Consider the following 19,244-nt stretch of genomic DNA (forward strand, 5'->3'; position numbering starts at 1 on the left):
TGCTAATTTATTTCGGTTTACACCTGTTGTTTTTATTTTCTTTAACAGTAGAAAGAAACCAATTTGAACTGATCCATTTGGAACAGACTTTCCTGAAGAAAAACCTTCAAATTTCTCAGAACGTTTTTTAAAAAGCTCTTTCAAAACCCTGTATATCTCAGTACTGGATAGAGGGATAAATCTGCGCTGGCATCTGAACAGAGTCATTTATGGCTACAACCTTTACAACTGTTCTTTGGCACCCACACCGCCTCCCAAAAGTACATCGTTAACATTGTGTGCGCAAAGATTTTATAAGTTCTTGTTGCTTGCAATTAAATGACCGTTATTTTTCTTTTGGCCTTCTCTCTTCCTTCCTTCACATCTGCTTGACCCTCATACAGCTCTCACAAAGGAGGGTGACATGGAGAGGTTATGTTCCACCCACCACTCCTCCTCTTCCATTGCTTCTTCATCTCACTTCATCTCACCACCCTTGCCGTGTCCCAGCGGCCGCTCCTGCTGCCAGTGCCTGCTGAGGATTCTGATCACACTCTACCTCTTCATCTTTGTTTGTTCATATGTTGTGTTTCTTTCCATCAATTCAGCGGGCAAGTCCACGAAAAATGCAAACTCAGAGAGTCATTCGCTTGAGTCTGAGCTCTCCCACTCCACTCCTTCCTCTGTACTGTGTAAGTTGAGAGACTCATCTGTTCAGATGATCTCTTTTGTCTCTCCTCCTCTTCCCTCCCCGCCATCTGACAGGCGCACAAAAAAGGTCAGTACTGTCATCTGTCTGATCTAGGAATGACCTTTTCTTAGGGTTTACAAAAATATGGAGTATATTTTGTTAGATACCTATTTCTTGACCAGGTTTTATTAATTGTGAAAATACTATCATCAGCTGTAACAGCAGTATAAATAGGTATGTATTTCAGAAAGTGGGCTCTTGCAGAGGTAATCTTTGCAGTAGTTTTCAGCTTAGAGATAGATTTCACTCTCACCTCTGGCTTGGATCCTGGATAGGGTCTCCAGATTAATTACCTGTTACGTTTATGTATGTTATCAAGTTACTTTCTTTAGCATCACCATTGATAAACCAACCTTAAAGCTGCCGTGACAGCCATTCGCTTGCAGCGTTGATTCACGACAACTGGAGAGTTTCATGCTTTGCTTAGGAGGAGGTCTGTGATGATTAGTGACCAATTAACTGCAAAGGAAATCTTTAGGGTGAGGAGACTATGTTTGAGCAGTTTAAGTCGGAGAGGAAAAGGGCTTTGTGTTAGTAGCTTGTATACTGGGAGAACATAAAAGGCCTGGGTAGATGCATTTCTTGTTTATAAATTAACTCAGAAATTCTTTAGAATGGAGGAGCCTTGTGAGTTGAAACCGGGAATGACTTCCTAGGATCGTAGGCTCTGCTTGCCTGATTCCAATCTTGCATCCCGTGTGTGTTAGGCTAGTTGCACTGGTACTCAGAACGGGCATTTGCACTGGTAAAGGTGGGATGCAGATGGGGCCCCTGGAAACACGGGCTGGGTGTAAGTGGCCTGGGCCTTATTTTAAATTTGAGTGGAAGTTTTGCTAGGTGCAACTAATGCAGGTGAGAGGGGTATCAGTCCCTGAGATGATGGGCTGTCTCCGGTCACAACTGTTGACAGGTAATGTTGAAAGATTAGCTTCATTCTGACGGAGAAGCAGGATAGTATATATCAATATATAGATACGACTGTATATCAAACCAGAACTACAAATACCAACAGCGCAAACTGCGCAGAACCTTAAAGAGAAGAGGAATGAATAGGAAGGACGTGGACCTGTATTACATTCAAAGCTATCAGTAACACATGCCATAAGGCTCTTATTCCATCCGCAGTATATGTCCCCAGAAAATCTATTATGTACCCAAGGTTTTCAGATTTGAATGCTAGCAGCCTCACATTTCCTGCTTCACTGGGTAGTTAATAGTGCTAAGACCACTGTTAATGTTTAAACGTGGATGTTCATTACTAATTTTGTTACCAAATTTAGGAACAGAGGCACTTCAGGTAAATACCACTATCCTTGAAAAAAGTAGATTAGTTTCCCTGAAAGAGTGCAGAAATGGCATACTATCTATAGACAGTGACATTTTAAGGAAGTGAACAATCTCGTATTTATTCTGTTCATTCTGTGACTTCAGAAACCAGCACACTTCTTTGCCACTTTGTTCCACAAAATAAACTTTTCAAAAATCCTATTAAAAAGTGCAGGTAGAACTCAGGTTAAGGAATGCAGCAATGATCAAATTAAACAACCATCTGCTATAAGGCAGGAAAAGTATTAGGTGAAACTATTCTGGTAAAGCTACTTGGTGGAGTCGTGATGGTACTACTACATCTGGTAGTTACCCTACCAACTCAGTTCTGTTTAAATGACAGTTTAGAAATTTAGAATTTGCCAAAACACTAGTAGGCAAAACAGCAGAAGTTAACCCAGTATCTGAATATGCACCAGACGTGCTTGTATTTTTTTATTCTGATGCTTCAAAATAACTTCATCCCAATAATGGGAACATTTAATTTCATTAAATAACTAAGTTTAGTGACCAAAGAAACTGTAAACTCCCTGTAACATCACCTGTCCTCAACTAAGGTTTAAAAATGTGCCGTTCTGATGTAATACGATTTCAGAAATGGCTGTGATATGCTGTGTTTTCTGTAGCTCTACATTTAATAGGAATCGGCAGTCCCGTAGCCTGAGAAAAATTCAGAAAACCAAAAGTAGTTACTGTCTACCGAGAATAGGATTAATTCAAGTACCAGTAAAAAGAACTTAAGCGCTGAGAGAAGACATTAGGAACACGATAGGAAAAACTGGTGGTGTGGCTAACGGAAGATGTGGTTTTGCTGCCATCGTTTTGAAGTGGAGTTTTGTTGGGATAGCTCTAACGATCTGTTGCGGACTACTGATACAGATTATAGAGGTCTCTGCAGTATTACTATAAAGAGGCATGGAGTTGTGTACATTTGGCAGACTTACATTCACCAGGAAAAAAGATAACTGCTACAAACAGCTATAATAATGAATAATTTTCACTGGCAGCGAGCAATATTAAAAAATCAGTGAAAGTTAATACTGCTGAGGCTTTTTTAGTCAACTACGTGGGAGTTACAGGGGCATTGCCGGAGGCAATGATATAGGCTCAAGTGATGAGGATTTTTAAATTACATCACAGGAGAATTCACTTCAGTGTTTTTGAAGAGGAAATTTGAGAATTTAGAAGAAAAAAAATTACACAGTGAAGTCAGACTATGAAGTTTAGGATGGGAGGTGGTGGTCAGAGGCATGTGCAGTTTCTTTATGTCAAAAGCGTCTGGGAAATGCGAAGGGCTCCAGAAATTACCCGGATATATACCCGTACCTGACAGCTATTCCGTGACAGCACAGTGGTAAGAAAGCGGGAACCAAAACAGTCTTCAGCGTTAGCTCTGGCTAGTATGAAACTGAATTCACTGTTTGTTGTTAAGTAGCAATTATTATAATTACATATAGACATTATAAACAAGAAAAAAATTGATTTCTTAGCTGGTAAACTTGATAGGTTTTAATCCGCTGTCATAGACATGGGGAAAAGATGATGTAAATGTGGCGTGTTGAGAAAAGACAGGTTGAGGAAGGATTATCATATAGTTAGAGAAAGTTCTGGAAAATAAAACATCTCCGTTCCAGCCCTATATTCAGGAATCTATTTATAAAGGTAATGCAGTTTTCCTATGAGTAAAATAGGCGAATACCACATTTCTTAGAATTATTGTTTGGGGATTATTATTATTATTATTGTTGTTGTTATTATTATTGTTGTTGTTGTTATTATTATTATTATTATTATTATTATTATTATTATTATTATTATCTCAACACATCTCATTGCTTGTAAAGCTTATTTAAAAGGAAAGAGATGTAGAATTGAGGGTTATTATTGATTTTCCATTGTAAAACACTAGAGGACAACAAAAAGATTTCTCTGACTGAATTGGTAGAGCGATTAGGTAGGAGCACAGTTTAAATAAAAATGTGCGCAGCGGCAAAGCTTGTTAATGTCTTAGTTACCAAGACTTTAAACATTATTTCTTGAGACAGCAGCCAGATTCCATGATTAATGTAACATGTTGAGAAACCATAGTGCAGTATCTTGTAAGTGCAGTGGCCATGATAACAGCTTTGTTCTGAGACTGTAGGTGATTTGTCATTAAAAAATAAACATTTGCCAACATTTGCCACACAGTATAAATATTAGCATCATTGTATGGTAGCTCCAAGGAGAGACCCTCTTTAGAAATAATTGATTTCATGTAAATAAAAAGAAATTATGCAGGGCATAGGACGACTTGCTTAACATCACATTATGATAAAGGTTTTAATAGGAGATGCATTCATTTTGTTTGATCTTTTTTGGCAGTATAGGGTGGAAGAGTGCTGGGATAATTTTTCACATATTTGCCTACATATCTAACGAATTGCATTTTTTTCATGAGGCAAGTAGTAGGCTTACAGGTTTTCAGAAAGGTGAAAGACCGTCGATAGCCTGAAAAAAATCAGGCAAACCATCCACCCATATCACAATCTGATGAATCAGTGAATCTTTGGAATCAGCAGGCGCTAGGAAAGAGATGTTACCTGTAAGATGACAACTCAGATGTCTTAGTTCATATCAAAGTTTAAGGTATTTGGGGTTACAAGCAGTGGGGTGAGAGGTAAGCTCTGATCTTATGTACACTAAATTTTGATGAACTTCTTGAATGAGAAGTCCCTTGGAGCATGCCATGTCACCTAAGGGTCTGGGTATTTTTTATGTAGATGTAAGATTCAAGCAGTCATTTATTCATGCAGCACCTGCTCTTATTTTCTTCACAGAAATCACTTTCCTGGAATATCTGTGGAATAAATTGTAAGAGAAATGATCAGCAGAGACTTTTCAAATATTGGTGTGAATAGAAGGGTTTTGAAAAACACTTTGTGACATTTGCTGTGTTCCTCTGCTTCTGGGGTAGCAGTCCAGGCTGTAAAGTTGAATAGCATGCGGTGCATCCACATAGCCAGAGTTCGGTATACAACACAGGATAAAATTTCTAGGCTCTTCCTCTTTCTTTTCAAACTTCAGTTATTTTCAGAGTAGAGAAATAATATTAGTGGCCATATGCTTTCCATCTAATTGCTATTTGTTGGGACGAGGTTCCGATTAGAAATGAAGCTAGGTTCCCCCATACTGTGCCACTCAATTTTAGCAGACCAGTGTCACCTTGATAAGGACTATACTGTTTAAAAAGATAGCACAAAGGGTAGGATTTGTCTCCCCAGATATAGACATCCTCCAGAATGTAGATATCTATATTTGAGCTAGTTGTCTAGACTCCCTTTAGTCAACGCAAATAGGTCAGATGAGTCACACTTGTCTTAAATATCTATTTTAGGCTATGATGAATCATGCCCTGAAAGTGCTTATTTCTCTCCATTGACTGTAAGGGAGGGGAGTTGAGAGAACAAACTCACTTGCCTGTACTTACACGTGTCCAAAATGTTGTGAGATTAATCCAGTCTGCTGTGTACCAAGATACGTAGTTAAGAGTACCGAGTTGAAAAGTTTTAAGGGTTTTTTCCTTGAGAAACCACACGTGAGCAAGTAAGAAGCAGAATCATTTTAACCACCTTCAAGTTCAAGTGCTAATCTGTAAACGGGCTACCTAATTCCTCTGGAAAGGTGCTTTACTGCTTAGCAGGGATTTCATCGCTATCCGTTTCAAAGCAAACAGTAGTAAGGGGGATGCAGCTCCCTGCTTTGGGTATGATTTGAAAGACGGGGTGATTTGTCTTTGCTATGGATTTCACAGGCCCTGTTGCAAGTGCGATCTGCACTGCGCTCATTTGATAAGCTGTTTTCTGAAAGACCAACAATACTGGTTTTATACTTCGCTAGTATGATGACTGTTCCTAGGGTTATTTTGTGTTAAGAGAAATATGTCAAAGAACAATTAAAAAAGTGTATTCCTGCTTCTGTTAAGATCAGTGGGGGTAATTAATAACCATTCCAGTATAGTAATTACATAGTCAATCATCTAGAGTATTCATAGTAGTAGAAAGATACTCCAATATATGAATGAAGCATAAGGTGTTTTAAATTATTATTTTCAGAACAAAAATACTGGTGTCAGTTTTGAAAAAAATCATGGGTAATATGGTGGTCAATCAGTTACCAAGGATTCTTTTCTGTGTTTCACAAAGTGTGAAGTTTTTGGTACGTGTATTTCTGAAGACTTCATTTTCACGTATCTACAGCTCATTTTTATTCTACACCTTCTGTCTGCAATTAAAATACCAAAATATCCACCATTTCTGTGTGATTCTTGTAGATCGAGTTTACAAATGTTGCTTGGGGTTACAGGAAGGGAAGAAAAGCCCCATGGTTCCCTCCTAGAAAAACAGGTTTTGCTGTTGTTTTGTACTTTTTTTTTTTCCTGTGGTACTTGATTTCACTAGCTGTGAGACGGCACCTTGTAGGTTTATGGCATTTATAGTGTTCGATGCTGTTTGAGTAAATGGTGTTGTTACTTATTTTGTATTCTTTAGGTAATCGTGTTAATGGTGTTCTTTAATTATGAAAGATTATCCCCAGCCTGTAGCTGAGTGGGGAAAAAAGGTGGGGAAATATAGCTAGAGGTTAATAACTCATTTCAAGTTAACATATGTACTACAGGAGTGCTGCAGAAATCATATAAGCCAGTGTTAGAAAATGTTCTGTTTTGTTCTTTTCTTCTTATTTGGTCTTTTTATAGCTCTTCTTCATAATATTTTTGCTTGAACTGCCTTTGTATTAGTCATACACCTCCTCACTTGCCAAAGCAGGGGTTGTATTTTTTTGAACTGCTAATATCTTATTACCTTAACTCACTGCCTGACAGGGGTAAAGGTTATATTTAGAGAGTAGGTCCATGGTCTTTTCTTTAATGTATTTATTTCACCCGTATTCTGAGCGAAGAATGTAAAAGCTACTGTCTTTTCCACACCAGTTTGCCGTTTTATGGTAGCTTTCTGCTATGCTATCTGCAGTCTTTTTCATTATTAGTTTTTCAAGAAAATGGCTCAGCACCTTTGACTTCTTTGAACAATGTTCTTCCCTCATACCTCGGTTGTTTTAAAAACACCGAATGTATTTTTGCTACATAATCCTTTGCTTGCAGAGATTATATAATTGTATGCCTTAGAAGGCCATTGCCATATTCTAGGACAGTATAGATGGGTTAGGCCTTAATTTTTCAATTGGCTCTTACCACACCCCTGAGAAAAAGTAGCTGATCCAGTTTTATCAGAATCCCATTACAATTTTTGAGTTTTCCTCCTGGATCTTAGAGTATTTTCGTGATTTATCAGATGAACTCTTACATGCCATAAGACTAAATAAGTCCTCGCGCTCTGAACATGTGATGATACTGTAAAGGGAGAGAAGACGACAGCCGTAGTACACGTAGCTCCTAATGCCAAAGAAACGGCGTGTTTGGGTTCAGTCCGGTTGTCCCATCGCACTGTGAGAGAGCATACGGATCTCTGGCCGGCTTTAACCAAAGCCTGAAGTATGTTATTTAGGAAGTTCTTACTGCACATCAAATAAAAAGTATAATAGCATAAAATTGCCACCACATGTCAAACAGCATAATTCTCCTAGAATTCAATACAAGCAAAGTTTACTATTGGATCAAAAAAAATAAAGAATCAAATTAAAATGGTGATTGTAAGTGACAGTTACCTGGCAGATGGGAACTGGCCAGATGCCTCTTCCCTAATGCCTCGTGTGTTCCCTTGTCGTCCTTGTGTAGTTTGTAATGTGTATTTAGATGGAAAAAGAAATTCGAGGTTTGGAAAAGCATATGTTACATGGAGTCCATCAAATTTATAATGACAATTTGATGATTTTCTTACCACTTTAATAAGTGCCAATTATTTCTGTCAGGCGTCGTCTGCAATAGCAGGACCTTGTTCCTACCAATATGCATTTCGCCTTAGTTCATCTTCAGTGCCCTCCCTATTTCTTCCTTTGTGCTAAGGAAGAGCAGCAGTATTTGACTCGATTCACGTGGCCACCAAGTCATGGCTGCATTTTCCTTCTCGCTGCCTTCCAGTCTCCTTCCAGTTTTCTGCTTGTTGTATTCCAGTTCTTCCCTGTCTCCTTTCTCTTCCTTCCTCCCGGGCTAAACCTCTGCTTCCTAGACAATGTATTTATAGGCTGAAATACTTTTGGTCTATATTTGTACTCTGTCTCCCTGCACCCACACGCATACCTCCACAGACAGTATAAAATGCTAAGATAAAAAAGATCCCCCCCCCAAACAATCAGTAGGAAGTTTGTGTAAAATCGCAGCGGCTACTGAGATTTTTAATTATTCTTTGATATCTGATGTTACTGAATATTTCATACTGCCTTGTTCTTGACCACCTTTTTCCAGGATAAATCATTTCTGGAACTCCAGCTTCTAAATTATGCTCCACCTCTATCTTTGGCTCTTAGTCACTTTCTGCCAATGAGATTGCATATCAGATCACTAACTAGGAAGAAATCTGATTTTCTAATATGTGTGTAATCATTTGCGTGTTGCTGAAAGGGAAGAGTAGCGTAGTTGCTTTCATGTACAGTTTCACGTGGTGCTTGTAATTTTGTAGAAAAACTGAGAAATGAGTTGGAAGGCAGCTGATTTGGCAACATCTTTCTGTTCCTGACGGTCCGCATTGTGAACTGCAAAGTCTTTCCACAAGTACTGGAAGAACTGACGCTAGTGCTGGAGTTGGACGGTGATTGATTGGAGCCAGTGATACTGCTTTAATCTCCTTTACTGACTTTGCTGGCCTGTAGAGCTTCCCGATGGATGCGTTTTATATTCCGTGGACAGGTCAGCAGACACAGCTCTACTAGATGTTAGTACTGCCCAGAGAAACTTTGCTGGAACCATATTCTGTAATATGAGGTGGCTCCTATCAGAAAGCTTCGTGAAAACATGTGTTCCACTGCAAATTCATTCTGGAAGAAAAAACGGGGAAAAGAGCAATTTGGCAATACGGTTCAATTTCTCCCTTCTGGGGTTGATGTTGAATTATATCTTGTAATGTAGTACAACATCGAAGCTGTGCTTGAAGTGCAGCATTTTGATTGACCCAAACCAACTTTTTTTTTAGATGTATGTTAGCAAAACTTTCTGTTTTGCTAAACTTTCTGTTTAGCAAAGTTTAGCAAAACTTTCTGTTCTCGTTCAGATTGAAATCAAGTCTCAAAATCTCAAAGATTCGCAGAGAGAAACTTCCGTCATGCACATTCCTTTAACTCGTGCTGTTGAGGGCACGAACAGATGCCAGTGAGTCAGGTTACCATCCAACTAAACTGAGCTGTTGCACACCATTCATTTAAAACAACACAAAACATCTTAATAAGCCTCTGGGCCTGGACCACAGAATGTTGTGTAATACAATATATTCAGATATTCAATATTGTTTGCTGTTCCCTGTCAGAGTATGTATAACACGTAAGTTATCTGTGGGCTTCTCATGGTAAAACTTCGAAAAGAAATGACCAGTGTTAGTGAAAAAGGGAATATTGCCAATTGTCTCCAGCCAAGCGAAAGTAAAATTACGTGTCCATGTGGTTTTATGTCTCTTGCGTGTGGAAACTACAGTACCTTTGTAGACATTTTCATTGCTTACATTAACAGTTATCCAATAACATGATCTCATTATTAGGTAGCAGCTCATCAGATTTTTGCCTCATTTTCCACTGCCTGATTTAATAGTCTGTGATCTCCTAGTCTCTTGATTGGAATGTGTTACCAGGTTATTTAATCAAATCCACTAGTTTAGGTATATGTATATGAGATGTAGCATGCAAAACTTGTGATTTCCTCACTGCATGAAGTCTGCATATTCTGGATTTCTTTTTGCCAGCCTTTTCTAACACCGCACCATTATTTCTTACTCAACCATCCTACCACTTGGCTTGTGCTGACAATGCCATACAATGTCCACAGTTTGGCCTATGTTGTTTAAACATATGACAATGGAGCCATTGCTGATGGGCAGTCAAAACATCTCTTCATTAGAATTCTTTGTTCTTTCCTCAGTCTTTGTGAAGAATAAGGCAATTCATACTTGAAATACTCTTACCCATCATGCTATCTAGTAGTCAAAAACTACCCACAAAAAGCCTTGCTAGACCTTTTATATCCACTTTTTTCTCCATCACTTCTTTCCTTGCTGGGGTTTTTTTTGGTGCTTTTTATCTGACTATATTAGGTTTGCACTTACTAAAAGAGATGGTGGAGCATAAAAGAAATTAAAAGGTTCTTTAATGCCACGATGCCAGTTCTTGCAGTACAGCATTGGAGACTTGCATTCTGCCTATGCTCCCCAACGTTTTCCTTTTGAAAAAGAACGTGAGCTCTCAGTATTTAGGTTTTAACATTCCAAGCGTATTTGTGTGTGTGTGTGTGTGTTAATAGTCTAGTCCCCATGTAGGAGTGTGCAGGAGAATTACAACTATTGCTTGCACGAGAGAGCTACTACAGCCTGGTTGCTTGCATTTCTTCTTATTTCAAGCTTGGTCTTCCAAATTGATTTTCTGAGGTTTAATAAGGACTAGAATGTAAGTTAAATCCTTGCAAATGTACTAGTAAAATCTGTCTCCCTTACCCATTTAGCATTAAACTTAAAGAAATCTGTATTTGAGAGCAGTGCCGCTCTGGTTGAACTTCATCAGTATAAGGTTGAACTTTACCAAATGATGAATATACAGTGCAAAAATATAAACCTCTGTTCCTCAAAAAGCAAGTTTCTAAAAGTAGTAGTCAGTTTTCAAAGTGAAGTCAGATTTTCCATCTTGATAAAATCTTTTAAACTTTGCCCTCCTAGAGTAACTGGTGTTAGTAATACCCATACGACTGGGCAGGAATTCATTTACTCCGCACTGTTTTCGTGTAACTGCTGTCAACATTGAGAAATACTGAACTTATTTCTTGACTGATAGATAAAGAAGAAACTCTTTCACATACTTGGGCCTTTGAGGTGTATGCAAACACTGCTTGAGTTTGAATATTCTTATTAGAAGTACATATTCTGCTTGTTGTTTTTAATGTATTATTCTTCTATTACTACTTAGCATTTATTATTATTAGTTAGTAGCTGCACTGTAATATCGCCGAACGATCTAACTGAAGTTTATTGTAACGTAGACGCGTTAAGCGTTTTACAAGCAAAGGATAGCGCAATCACAGAAGTCAGAGCTGAAAGACGCTGTGTTGTAATTAGACCTGTGTGGATGTGGATGCGTTACACGTAACCCGCGAGCTTTGCACCGGGCGATCTTGATTATAGGCTTAGGGCCCAAATTCCTCTTTACTTACATGTACACGTTTGGCCAAAACGAACACCAAGTGTTACAAAGATTCCTGAAAATCAGCATTAGACACTTAAAAGGTGAAGACCCCATGTGTATATGAAACTAATTAGAGCATTGCTTGCAAAACAATAACCAGTTTCCTTTAATTTGAAGTTAGGAGTTGGGGTTTGGGTTTGTTTTGCTTTTTAAACAGCAGATCCTTCAGTGAAGGAAAGATGATTAGAAGCATGATAGGAAAGTGGATTGATCTCAACATGTCTTTAATTTCCTCATGAATACAGGAGTACACTGAAGCCAAAACAGTGTAAAGCAGCAATATAACATCATGTCCTTTGGTCGTAGAAAAGGAAGAGAAATGGCTGTTGCGCCAGCTGAGGAATGACAGGGTACCTTTATTACGGCTGTTCTTCTGACAGCCTTTCAGCTGTCACCTTCCACTTCGCCTTCCATTTTAAGAGTTGTATTTGTATCTCTCTCTAGCTCGTAAGCAGGAGATTATCAAGGTTACTGAGCAGTTGATTGAAGCTATCAACAATGGGGACTTTGAAGCTTACACGTAAGTTTTCTCATTTAGGAGGGAGTGAGGAGAGTTGGTGTACTTGACACTGTATATGTAAATATGCATATTTATATATGAGGGTGTGCATTTGTATTTATGTATTGTTGAAGTTCATTCTCAGATGCCCCCAAGGAACACAAGGCGTCTTCATTGCTGCTTTGCCCCGGCTTTACACAAGCCTGGTTGCCAGTGTCAGAGGAGCTGCTAGTGTAAATCCAATGTACTACTCTGCCGAGACAGGATCATAATCCTGGTGCAAAATATGCAGTGATCTGTCTTGGTGTACGAAACTCAAGTCATGTTTGTGATTTAGAATCCAGAAGACACAGCATAAGCCTCTTTCAGCAGAAAATGTTTATTGTATGTAGGGATTGATATTAGCTAGAATCCTATTTGTACTTCAGAGCATGAAGGACCACGTGGATTTTAGGTTCCACCAGCCTCTACTGAGCACTGTGCAAGAATTTGCTGGGGGAAAGTGGACCAATTTCTCTCTCAGCTTTTCTCTGCAAAGACATAATTCCATCACTGCTTCTAGTTTCTTCCTACCTCAAAAAAATTTTTAAAAAGTAGAGGAAAGCCCTTCTCAGCATTTCTTTTGGTCTCCTCTGTTTCTCTGGGTGGATTCTATCCTGTTGCAGCACAAGCCTCACAGGTCAACACTGACACTGCTTGTCCTGTTTAAAGACTTGCCAGCACTAAACTTTAGTTTGGTACAATCACATTAAAACCTTTGTGGTACAAATGTCAAGTGGAAACTTATTCCAAATTCTTATCTAAATTGTCAGTTAAAAAAAAATTCCATCGTGCTGAAATAATGATGTGAGACGTAAAAATATCCTTTGGATTGCACAGAAGCAGTTTTCAGAGTCACAAGTAAAAATTCCTACTTGTAAAACCATTGACTTGTGGGGCCTTCTTTGGCGGTCTTTTTTTTTTTGCTCAAGAGATGATTTATATGAAATTTAGTCCACCTAAAGTAAGCTGCCAAATTTACTAATTTAGATGAAACCAGAACTCCATTACTTGTCCCCATTTAAGTCCTGTTCTTTTCCAGTGTGATGGCACATGTAAGTAACATGTCCAGTGGGTATAGAGGAAACATTTAAAAAGTAATCTCTCCAAAGTTGTGTTACATAACTGCACGTGTTTATTACAGAATTTCCTCTTTTCCACAGAAAAATCTGTGATCCAGGCCTTACATCTTTTGAACCTGAAGCTTTGGGTAATCTAGTAGAAGGGATGGACTTTCACCGGTTTTACTTTGAAAACGGTAAACATTCCCTTTTCATCTCTGTGACTCTTCATCTGTTCCTTGTGATTAGACCTGTTCCGGTCTAATTAGCATTTTGGTTTGGGAGTTACTTGATTTGGGCAGGGGAAGGGAGTATTATTTTTTTTCAGAGTTCCGCTGTATGTGTTTTTCTGTCTTCTGCTGCGCTCATTCACGCATCATAGGGTACCTGGGATAGCGGAGGAAAGTTTCAGGTATTTGGAAAGAGAAAGTCAGGATGTATACCAGAAAAAACAAACAAACCGTAGATAAGTAATTCTCATACATTTTTTTTTTCCATTGGGGAAAAGAGAAAATCATGCTGTGAGAATACTTAAAAGAAAGGTCACTAAATCGTGTGATTACAGTGATTGCAACTAACAGTCAGCACTTCCAGTGAGTGTGATCTATTGGGGAAGACACTGTAGTCACTCAGTCTGTACTGCTGAGGATCTGATCAGCTGTTTCCTATATATATATGAAAACATCAATATATATTATATGTATTACAATCATGTCAGCTATAAAAAAGAAAAATTACCCATAGAGTGGATTTAATAAAGTTTTGGAGGATCGTGTGATGTAGGTAACCATTTTAGAGCAGACTTGACTCAAAAGGAAATAAAATATTGTAAATGAAGATATCAACTTACCCAGTAATTTCTGAGAAATGTCTAAGCATAAAATGGGATTACTGTATTCCTAAATTCTCTTCCATCTCCCAAACAGCATTTTACATATTTTGCCTTAAAATGTTTCCTTTCATTACCTCTGCTTTTTAGTTTTCATAGATATCAGCACTTAATAAAATCTGTCACGAGAGTGAGTTAAAAGCTGAATTACTTTAACTGAAAATATTAAGTACATATGTCATTAGACATTAGAGACAGCAGTGAAACTGAAGTATTGGGAAAACTCAGTTGGGAAACTCAAGATGGTGGCCCGCACTTTATTTAATCCATGTATGGACATGGATTAAATAGTAGGTACTATTAAACATTTGATTGGTTTCTTTATAGGAAAGGGGAGAACATACTTTATGCTGTGACTGTGCTCATTTCTACAATGTACTTGAGCTAGTTGTCGGTAAACAATAATTATTACTTTGCATCTGCTAAACTTGAGATTTTTGTTTTGTAAAATGGGGTGAGATGAGTTATTTTGGCTTACGTAGAGCAAATTTAATTTATCCTCTCTGTGTGTCTGTGTGTGTTTGTTTCCTAGCTTTATCCAAAAGTAATAAGCCAATCCACACCATTATCCTCAATCCTCATGTCCACCTTGTGGGTGACGATGCTGCTTGCATTGCATATATACGGCTCACACAGTACATGGATGGAAGCGGGATGCCAAAGACTATGCAGTCGGAGGAAACGCGGGTCTGGCACCGTCGTGATGGGAAATGGCAGAATGTTCATTTTCACCGTTCAGGGTCACCAACAGTACCTATCAAGTAAGAAACAATTCAGACCACAAGCTTAAACTGTGTAGGTCAGACCAGATAGTCTAATAGCTGCTTTTGGCCTTAAAAACTATGAAACCGTCCTCTTGATAGTGTAATTTCTTGTGGTCATTTACACAGTGTGTATTATATTCAGTAGTGTGCATATAGTGTTGGTGCAAATATTTTTAAAATAATGCTTTTGTTGTTGTTGTTTTCAACTGTGATGCCCACTGATCCAACTCAGTCCCTGAACCGACAGCTTGAAGAGCAGAAAAATGTTTTAATGTAGATAAGGCTTGATACAAGTCGCACAAACCAGGACTGGAAAACCTGGAATAGAATTTCAGGAAAACCTGAAAAAATAAAAAGCTATAGGATACATGGAGCTGCTAGAGCCGACTGGAAAGTTTCAAGAAAAAAGTATCACTGTTCTGAAAAACTGCAGTTTGAGGAATATTTGTTGTGATTTCCAGCCACCTCTACTTACTCAGGCCTAGTTACGTTCACTGCAAGTTGATTTTGAGCCAGTTTACATACTCCCTTTGTAAATGAAGTCATACAAGTACCTATCGCATTCTTGCCTCTTTTCCCACACTCTCTTTGCTTAACTGCTGAATAGTCACTGGCTGATAGTTATGACATCTCTGCGGGTAAGCCTCAGATCTCTCCCGTCATCATTTTTCTCTTTCGTTCATTCGGGCATCTCTGCATGCCCTCTCCCACCCTCGGAGTCATGCCGTGACTCAACGCGCGCAAACCTGAATTCCTTGAGCCAGATTTTCAGCAGTGTAAATTACAGCACGCTCGTAGCGGCAATAACAAGATAAAGAGTCGCGGCTTCTTCAAGAGGTTCTGCTCAAGTCCTTTGCTTTTCTTCTGCTTGCAGCCTTCGCTAATGCTGCTGCGTCCCTCAGAGCCCAACCTCGCTGACTTCTGGCTCAGGTTAGGCTGTTTCCAAATTAGGCAGCACTGTATAGGCCTTGGTTTGCTCAGGTGCAAGCCCTCTGTATAGGATATAATTACGTTTGTGTGAGGTGTCTTAATGGGGATAGTGGCTGAATTTCCAGGCGTGGATGATAAGAGCTTAGATTTCATCCTTCGAACTTCATCATGTCCCATATTTTACTTCCTGCAACACTATTCTCCCATATGAAATAATACTTGATAAAGTAAGGAACATGATAGAATGAAGTGTTAAACTTCAGTGGGGAAGATTTTTTTTTTTTTTTAATTTAGGAAAAAAGTAATTTTATTACCTAGTGGTAACTATTGTATTTTATTTAAAAATGTGAAACCAATGGGAGCAGGAACCATGTCGTCCTTTGTTTTTTTCATGTTCCAGCTGCACTGCCGGAGTTTAAACAGATAATATTGAAAGAGTAGTTACATTTTCTTGAAATGCAGCGTTACGTAGATTTTTGATGTTTTCATAAAGGAGTGTTTTGTCAAGGGATCTAACCTGGGTATGTGTAGAGCCAGAAAGCGTAAGTGAAACAGGTTCACCTGTCCCAGTGCACCCTGGACTGTAAGTGTTCATAGCAGAATGACATGAATTGGACTAGAGAATTATTTAATCTTTTTCTTTGGGGGGTTTTTTTTCCCCTCTGTTTTTTTGAGAAGGGGTTGGGGGGTGAGGTGGGGAGGGGGTGTCATTTTTTTTTCAACTTACCCATATTTATAGGAAACAATCCTAAAGAGAAAAGGTAATTTATGACACTCATTCGTACACACCCAAACCAGAAGGCAACAAAAGAGCCATCTTACTACTATTTTCATGGAAGATTATAGAATTTGCCCAATAATTCCTGTAATAATTCTTTCAGTAATACTGTACAGAGATATACTGAATAGCTTCTGCAGCTTTTTCTTTTCGAGGTACAGTGTGGTAACAGGAGCCTCCGTACTTCGTTCACGTAACGTGTACGTGTGTGATGGGCTGCTGCGTGCTCCTACGAACGCTCGCCAGAGGTAGTTTCTCTGGAATATAAAGGCCGTGCACTAGCTGCCACAGAGCAACGCCTGGCCCTTCAGACTGCACGCCTCCAGGGAATGCAGTCGTACGTACAGATCTGAGATGTGCCCCTCAGAAGCAGTGCCAGTATTTAGGACTCGTGTAATGTCAGTTCTTTACGGCTGCTCGTGCCTCTCTGATAAAGGTAAGGATTTCTGGGACTGCTAAGGACGGAAGGAGAAGAAGCTGAGAGGTAATTTTTTTGAGACTGCAGGGTTGTGTCTATGTCAGTGGGTGTTCTGAGCCTATGGGGTCAGACGGAGGAGATTTCAGGATTGCGAGAGGGTATCCAAGCTGAAAAGGTCACAGCGGAGGGGTAGCGGCTCAAAGCCTTAGAGCATGGCTAAGGCTGAAGGAGAGATGCTCTGAGATCGCAACATAGCCCTAGATATGTAGCCCCTATGTAGCACTGGCAACAATATCACTTAAATCCCTTACCTAACCCTCATCTTGAATTCAGAGGGGTTTTTTTGAACTTGCTCATATCACTGTTCTAAAATATCATTGGGCTGATGGTTAGAAACCTTACTTTCCAGTATAAATTTTAGACATATTCAATGTATCCTTGATTATTCTTATTTCATCGTTATTCTCCTATACTACGGATAAGTATGCAGACATGAGCTGTTTTATATGAAGGCTGATTAGATCACTTCCCACCGTCTGTTTTCGTAGGGTAAATAAACAGTGCTAACTTTGTTGGCTTTTTTTGATAGGAACTCCATTTTCCTGGCTACCTTAATAGCTCTTCAGTGTCTTTTTTGGTTTGAGGTTTGTCCCTTCATTAGCTTGGGTTCTTCTGAAATACTGCGTGCAATTGTGGTCAGGGCTTTATTTAACTTCACAATGTCTTTCTTTTCCCTCTTGAGAATGCCACGCCTGCTATGTTCTGGCATGATTTTTGCACTTTCGTCATCTACGTCATGTCAGCAGATCATCACGTCAGCCGTGTATTTATCCTCAACTGTCATTTCCAACCAATGAGTAGATAGAAACTTTTGCTGAGCGTGCAGCTTTGTACCTCCTATTATTACACGTAACATTTCTGGATTACCCAGCCCTCAAGGTTATTTGGTGGCTCTTGCACAACACTCCTGTTTTCCTTTGTATTTATGGTGCCTTCCGCCTAAGTGTAAGTATACTACATGAGGTCAGGCCTGCTGCTTGTGCTCAGGTCTTTGGCAAAGACTAGTGAGTCTCCTCTAGGCTGATAGTTCCCCTTCCAGCCTAAGCATTGTCATTTTTCTTTTAGTTGTATTACATATTCTTTCTTTAATCCCCATCTTCTCAAGTTTAACTGGTGGGTTCCCATGTAGTGCCGTGCCAGAACTCGCCTTCTATAACCCATCCTGACCATCTTTTAGACTGCCTTGAACTTCACCTTTGCTTTTCCCAGTCAGAGCAGCAGCGTACCAATAACTCCATTTTGGAAAACTACAGAAGAAATTTAATTAAAATATTGTTCTAGATTATCCTTCCTTTCTTTTCTCATATTTGAAATGTATACAGTCTACAGCTATTTATTTCATTATTACCCATACACAGTAGTTAATAATGGCACTTCCATAATTAAAAAAAATATCTCACACATAATGTCTGAAGAAGAATTTCAAATCTAATAAACTTGCACAAGCAATTATAGCTGTGATCTGCTTTTGCAAACGTAATATCCTAGATTATGTCAAATCAGTTGCTGTGAGCACAGTTTTGTTTTCAGGACTACAGTAAGGAGCGTGCATAAATCTGAGGACAGAACTGAGCTCTTTGGTAGCTATAGGTATATGGAAATGTTCCCTTATGGCAGATAATTTCTTTGGAAAAGAAAATGAGCACAAATGTATATTTTGTTTACAAATAAATTCTATTTGTAGTTTTTGCTGCAAGTCAGACAAGACAAACTTTGGTTTCTGTCTTGTCCATTGTTTCTCTCTGAGTGATATGACTGATGGTAGGAAATTTTTCTCTGTATTCCATATTCTTCAGAACTTGTACTAAGGTGTTTCTGCAGAACGGTGTCTGCATATACACAGAGAGCGGACCCGCATGATACGGGCAAAGGGCTATTAGATCTAAAACTGACTCCCAAACCTAAATTCAGACCTGAGGCTCCCAGACTTATCTTCCCTCACTTAGCACACCTTACACCTTCTTATACTTTCCTAAGTTAAATACCAAACAGCAGGAAGACTTAAGTAAAGAGTTTGTTCTGTGTTTGTACAGTGCCTAGCACAGCGGGATCCCCATCATGACTTCGGCCCCTAGATGCTACGGTAATACAAACGATACTATAAGCTGAGTTAGTTACCTACTTGCTTACGCGTTCCTTTTCTTTCATTTTCTCTTTGCATATGGCTCTAGCATGCCTTGCATGTAAATGACATCTGATTCTTCCCTGTTCCTTGGTTTGATTTTTGTATGAGAATCTCAGTCCGTGGCAGTGTCTGTAATGTACATGCTGAGGAAGTAAGCTAAACTCAGAGATTCGCCTCTGAATTCTGCCCTCCCTCCTTTAAGAAATCAGTTAAGGCACTTTGGCTTCCTGCCTCAGTTTCCTTTTTATTTTAACAG

General features: G+C 39.0%; 1 protein-coding gene across 16 annotated transcripts in view; it reads left to right on the top strand.

The window, feature by feature from the left end:
* Positions 1 to 19,244, top strand: part of CAMK2D (calcium/calmodulin dependent protein kinase II delta) — a 167,177-nt gene that overhangs the window by 145,659 nt on the left and 2,274 nt on the right. For 11 of the 16 annotated variants that reach the window (XM_075501205.1, XM_075501201.1, XM_075501200.1 and 8 more), the window contains 4 exons: positions 11,870 to 11,945; positions 13,127 to 13,221; positions 14,446 to 14,674; positions 18,897 to 18,946. In XM_075501205.1, coding sequence (XP_075357320.1) covers positions 11,870 to 11,945; positions 13,127 to 13,221; positions 14,446 to 14,674; positions 18,897 to 18,903 — 407 coding nt within the window. In that variant the 3' untranslated portion in view covers positions 18,904 to 18,946. Of the gene's footprint in view, positions 1 to 11,869; positions 11,946 to 13,126; positions 13,222 to 14,445; positions 14,679 to 18,896; positions 18,947 to 19,244 lie in introns of those variants that run through there. The other 5 variants (XM_075501214.1, XM_075501213.1, XM_075501216.1 and 2 more) reach the window with 2 other exon arrangements.

Source organism: Mycteria americana, chromosome 4, assembly GCF_035582795.1.
Source record: "Mycteria americana isolate JAX WOST 10 ecotype Jacksonville Zoo and Gardens chromosome 4, USCA_MyAme_1.0, whole genome shotgun sequence".
Classification (NCBI taxonomy): domain Eukaryota; kingdom Metazoa; phylum Chordata; class Aves; order Ciconiiformes; family Ciconiidae; genus Mycteria; species Mycteria americana.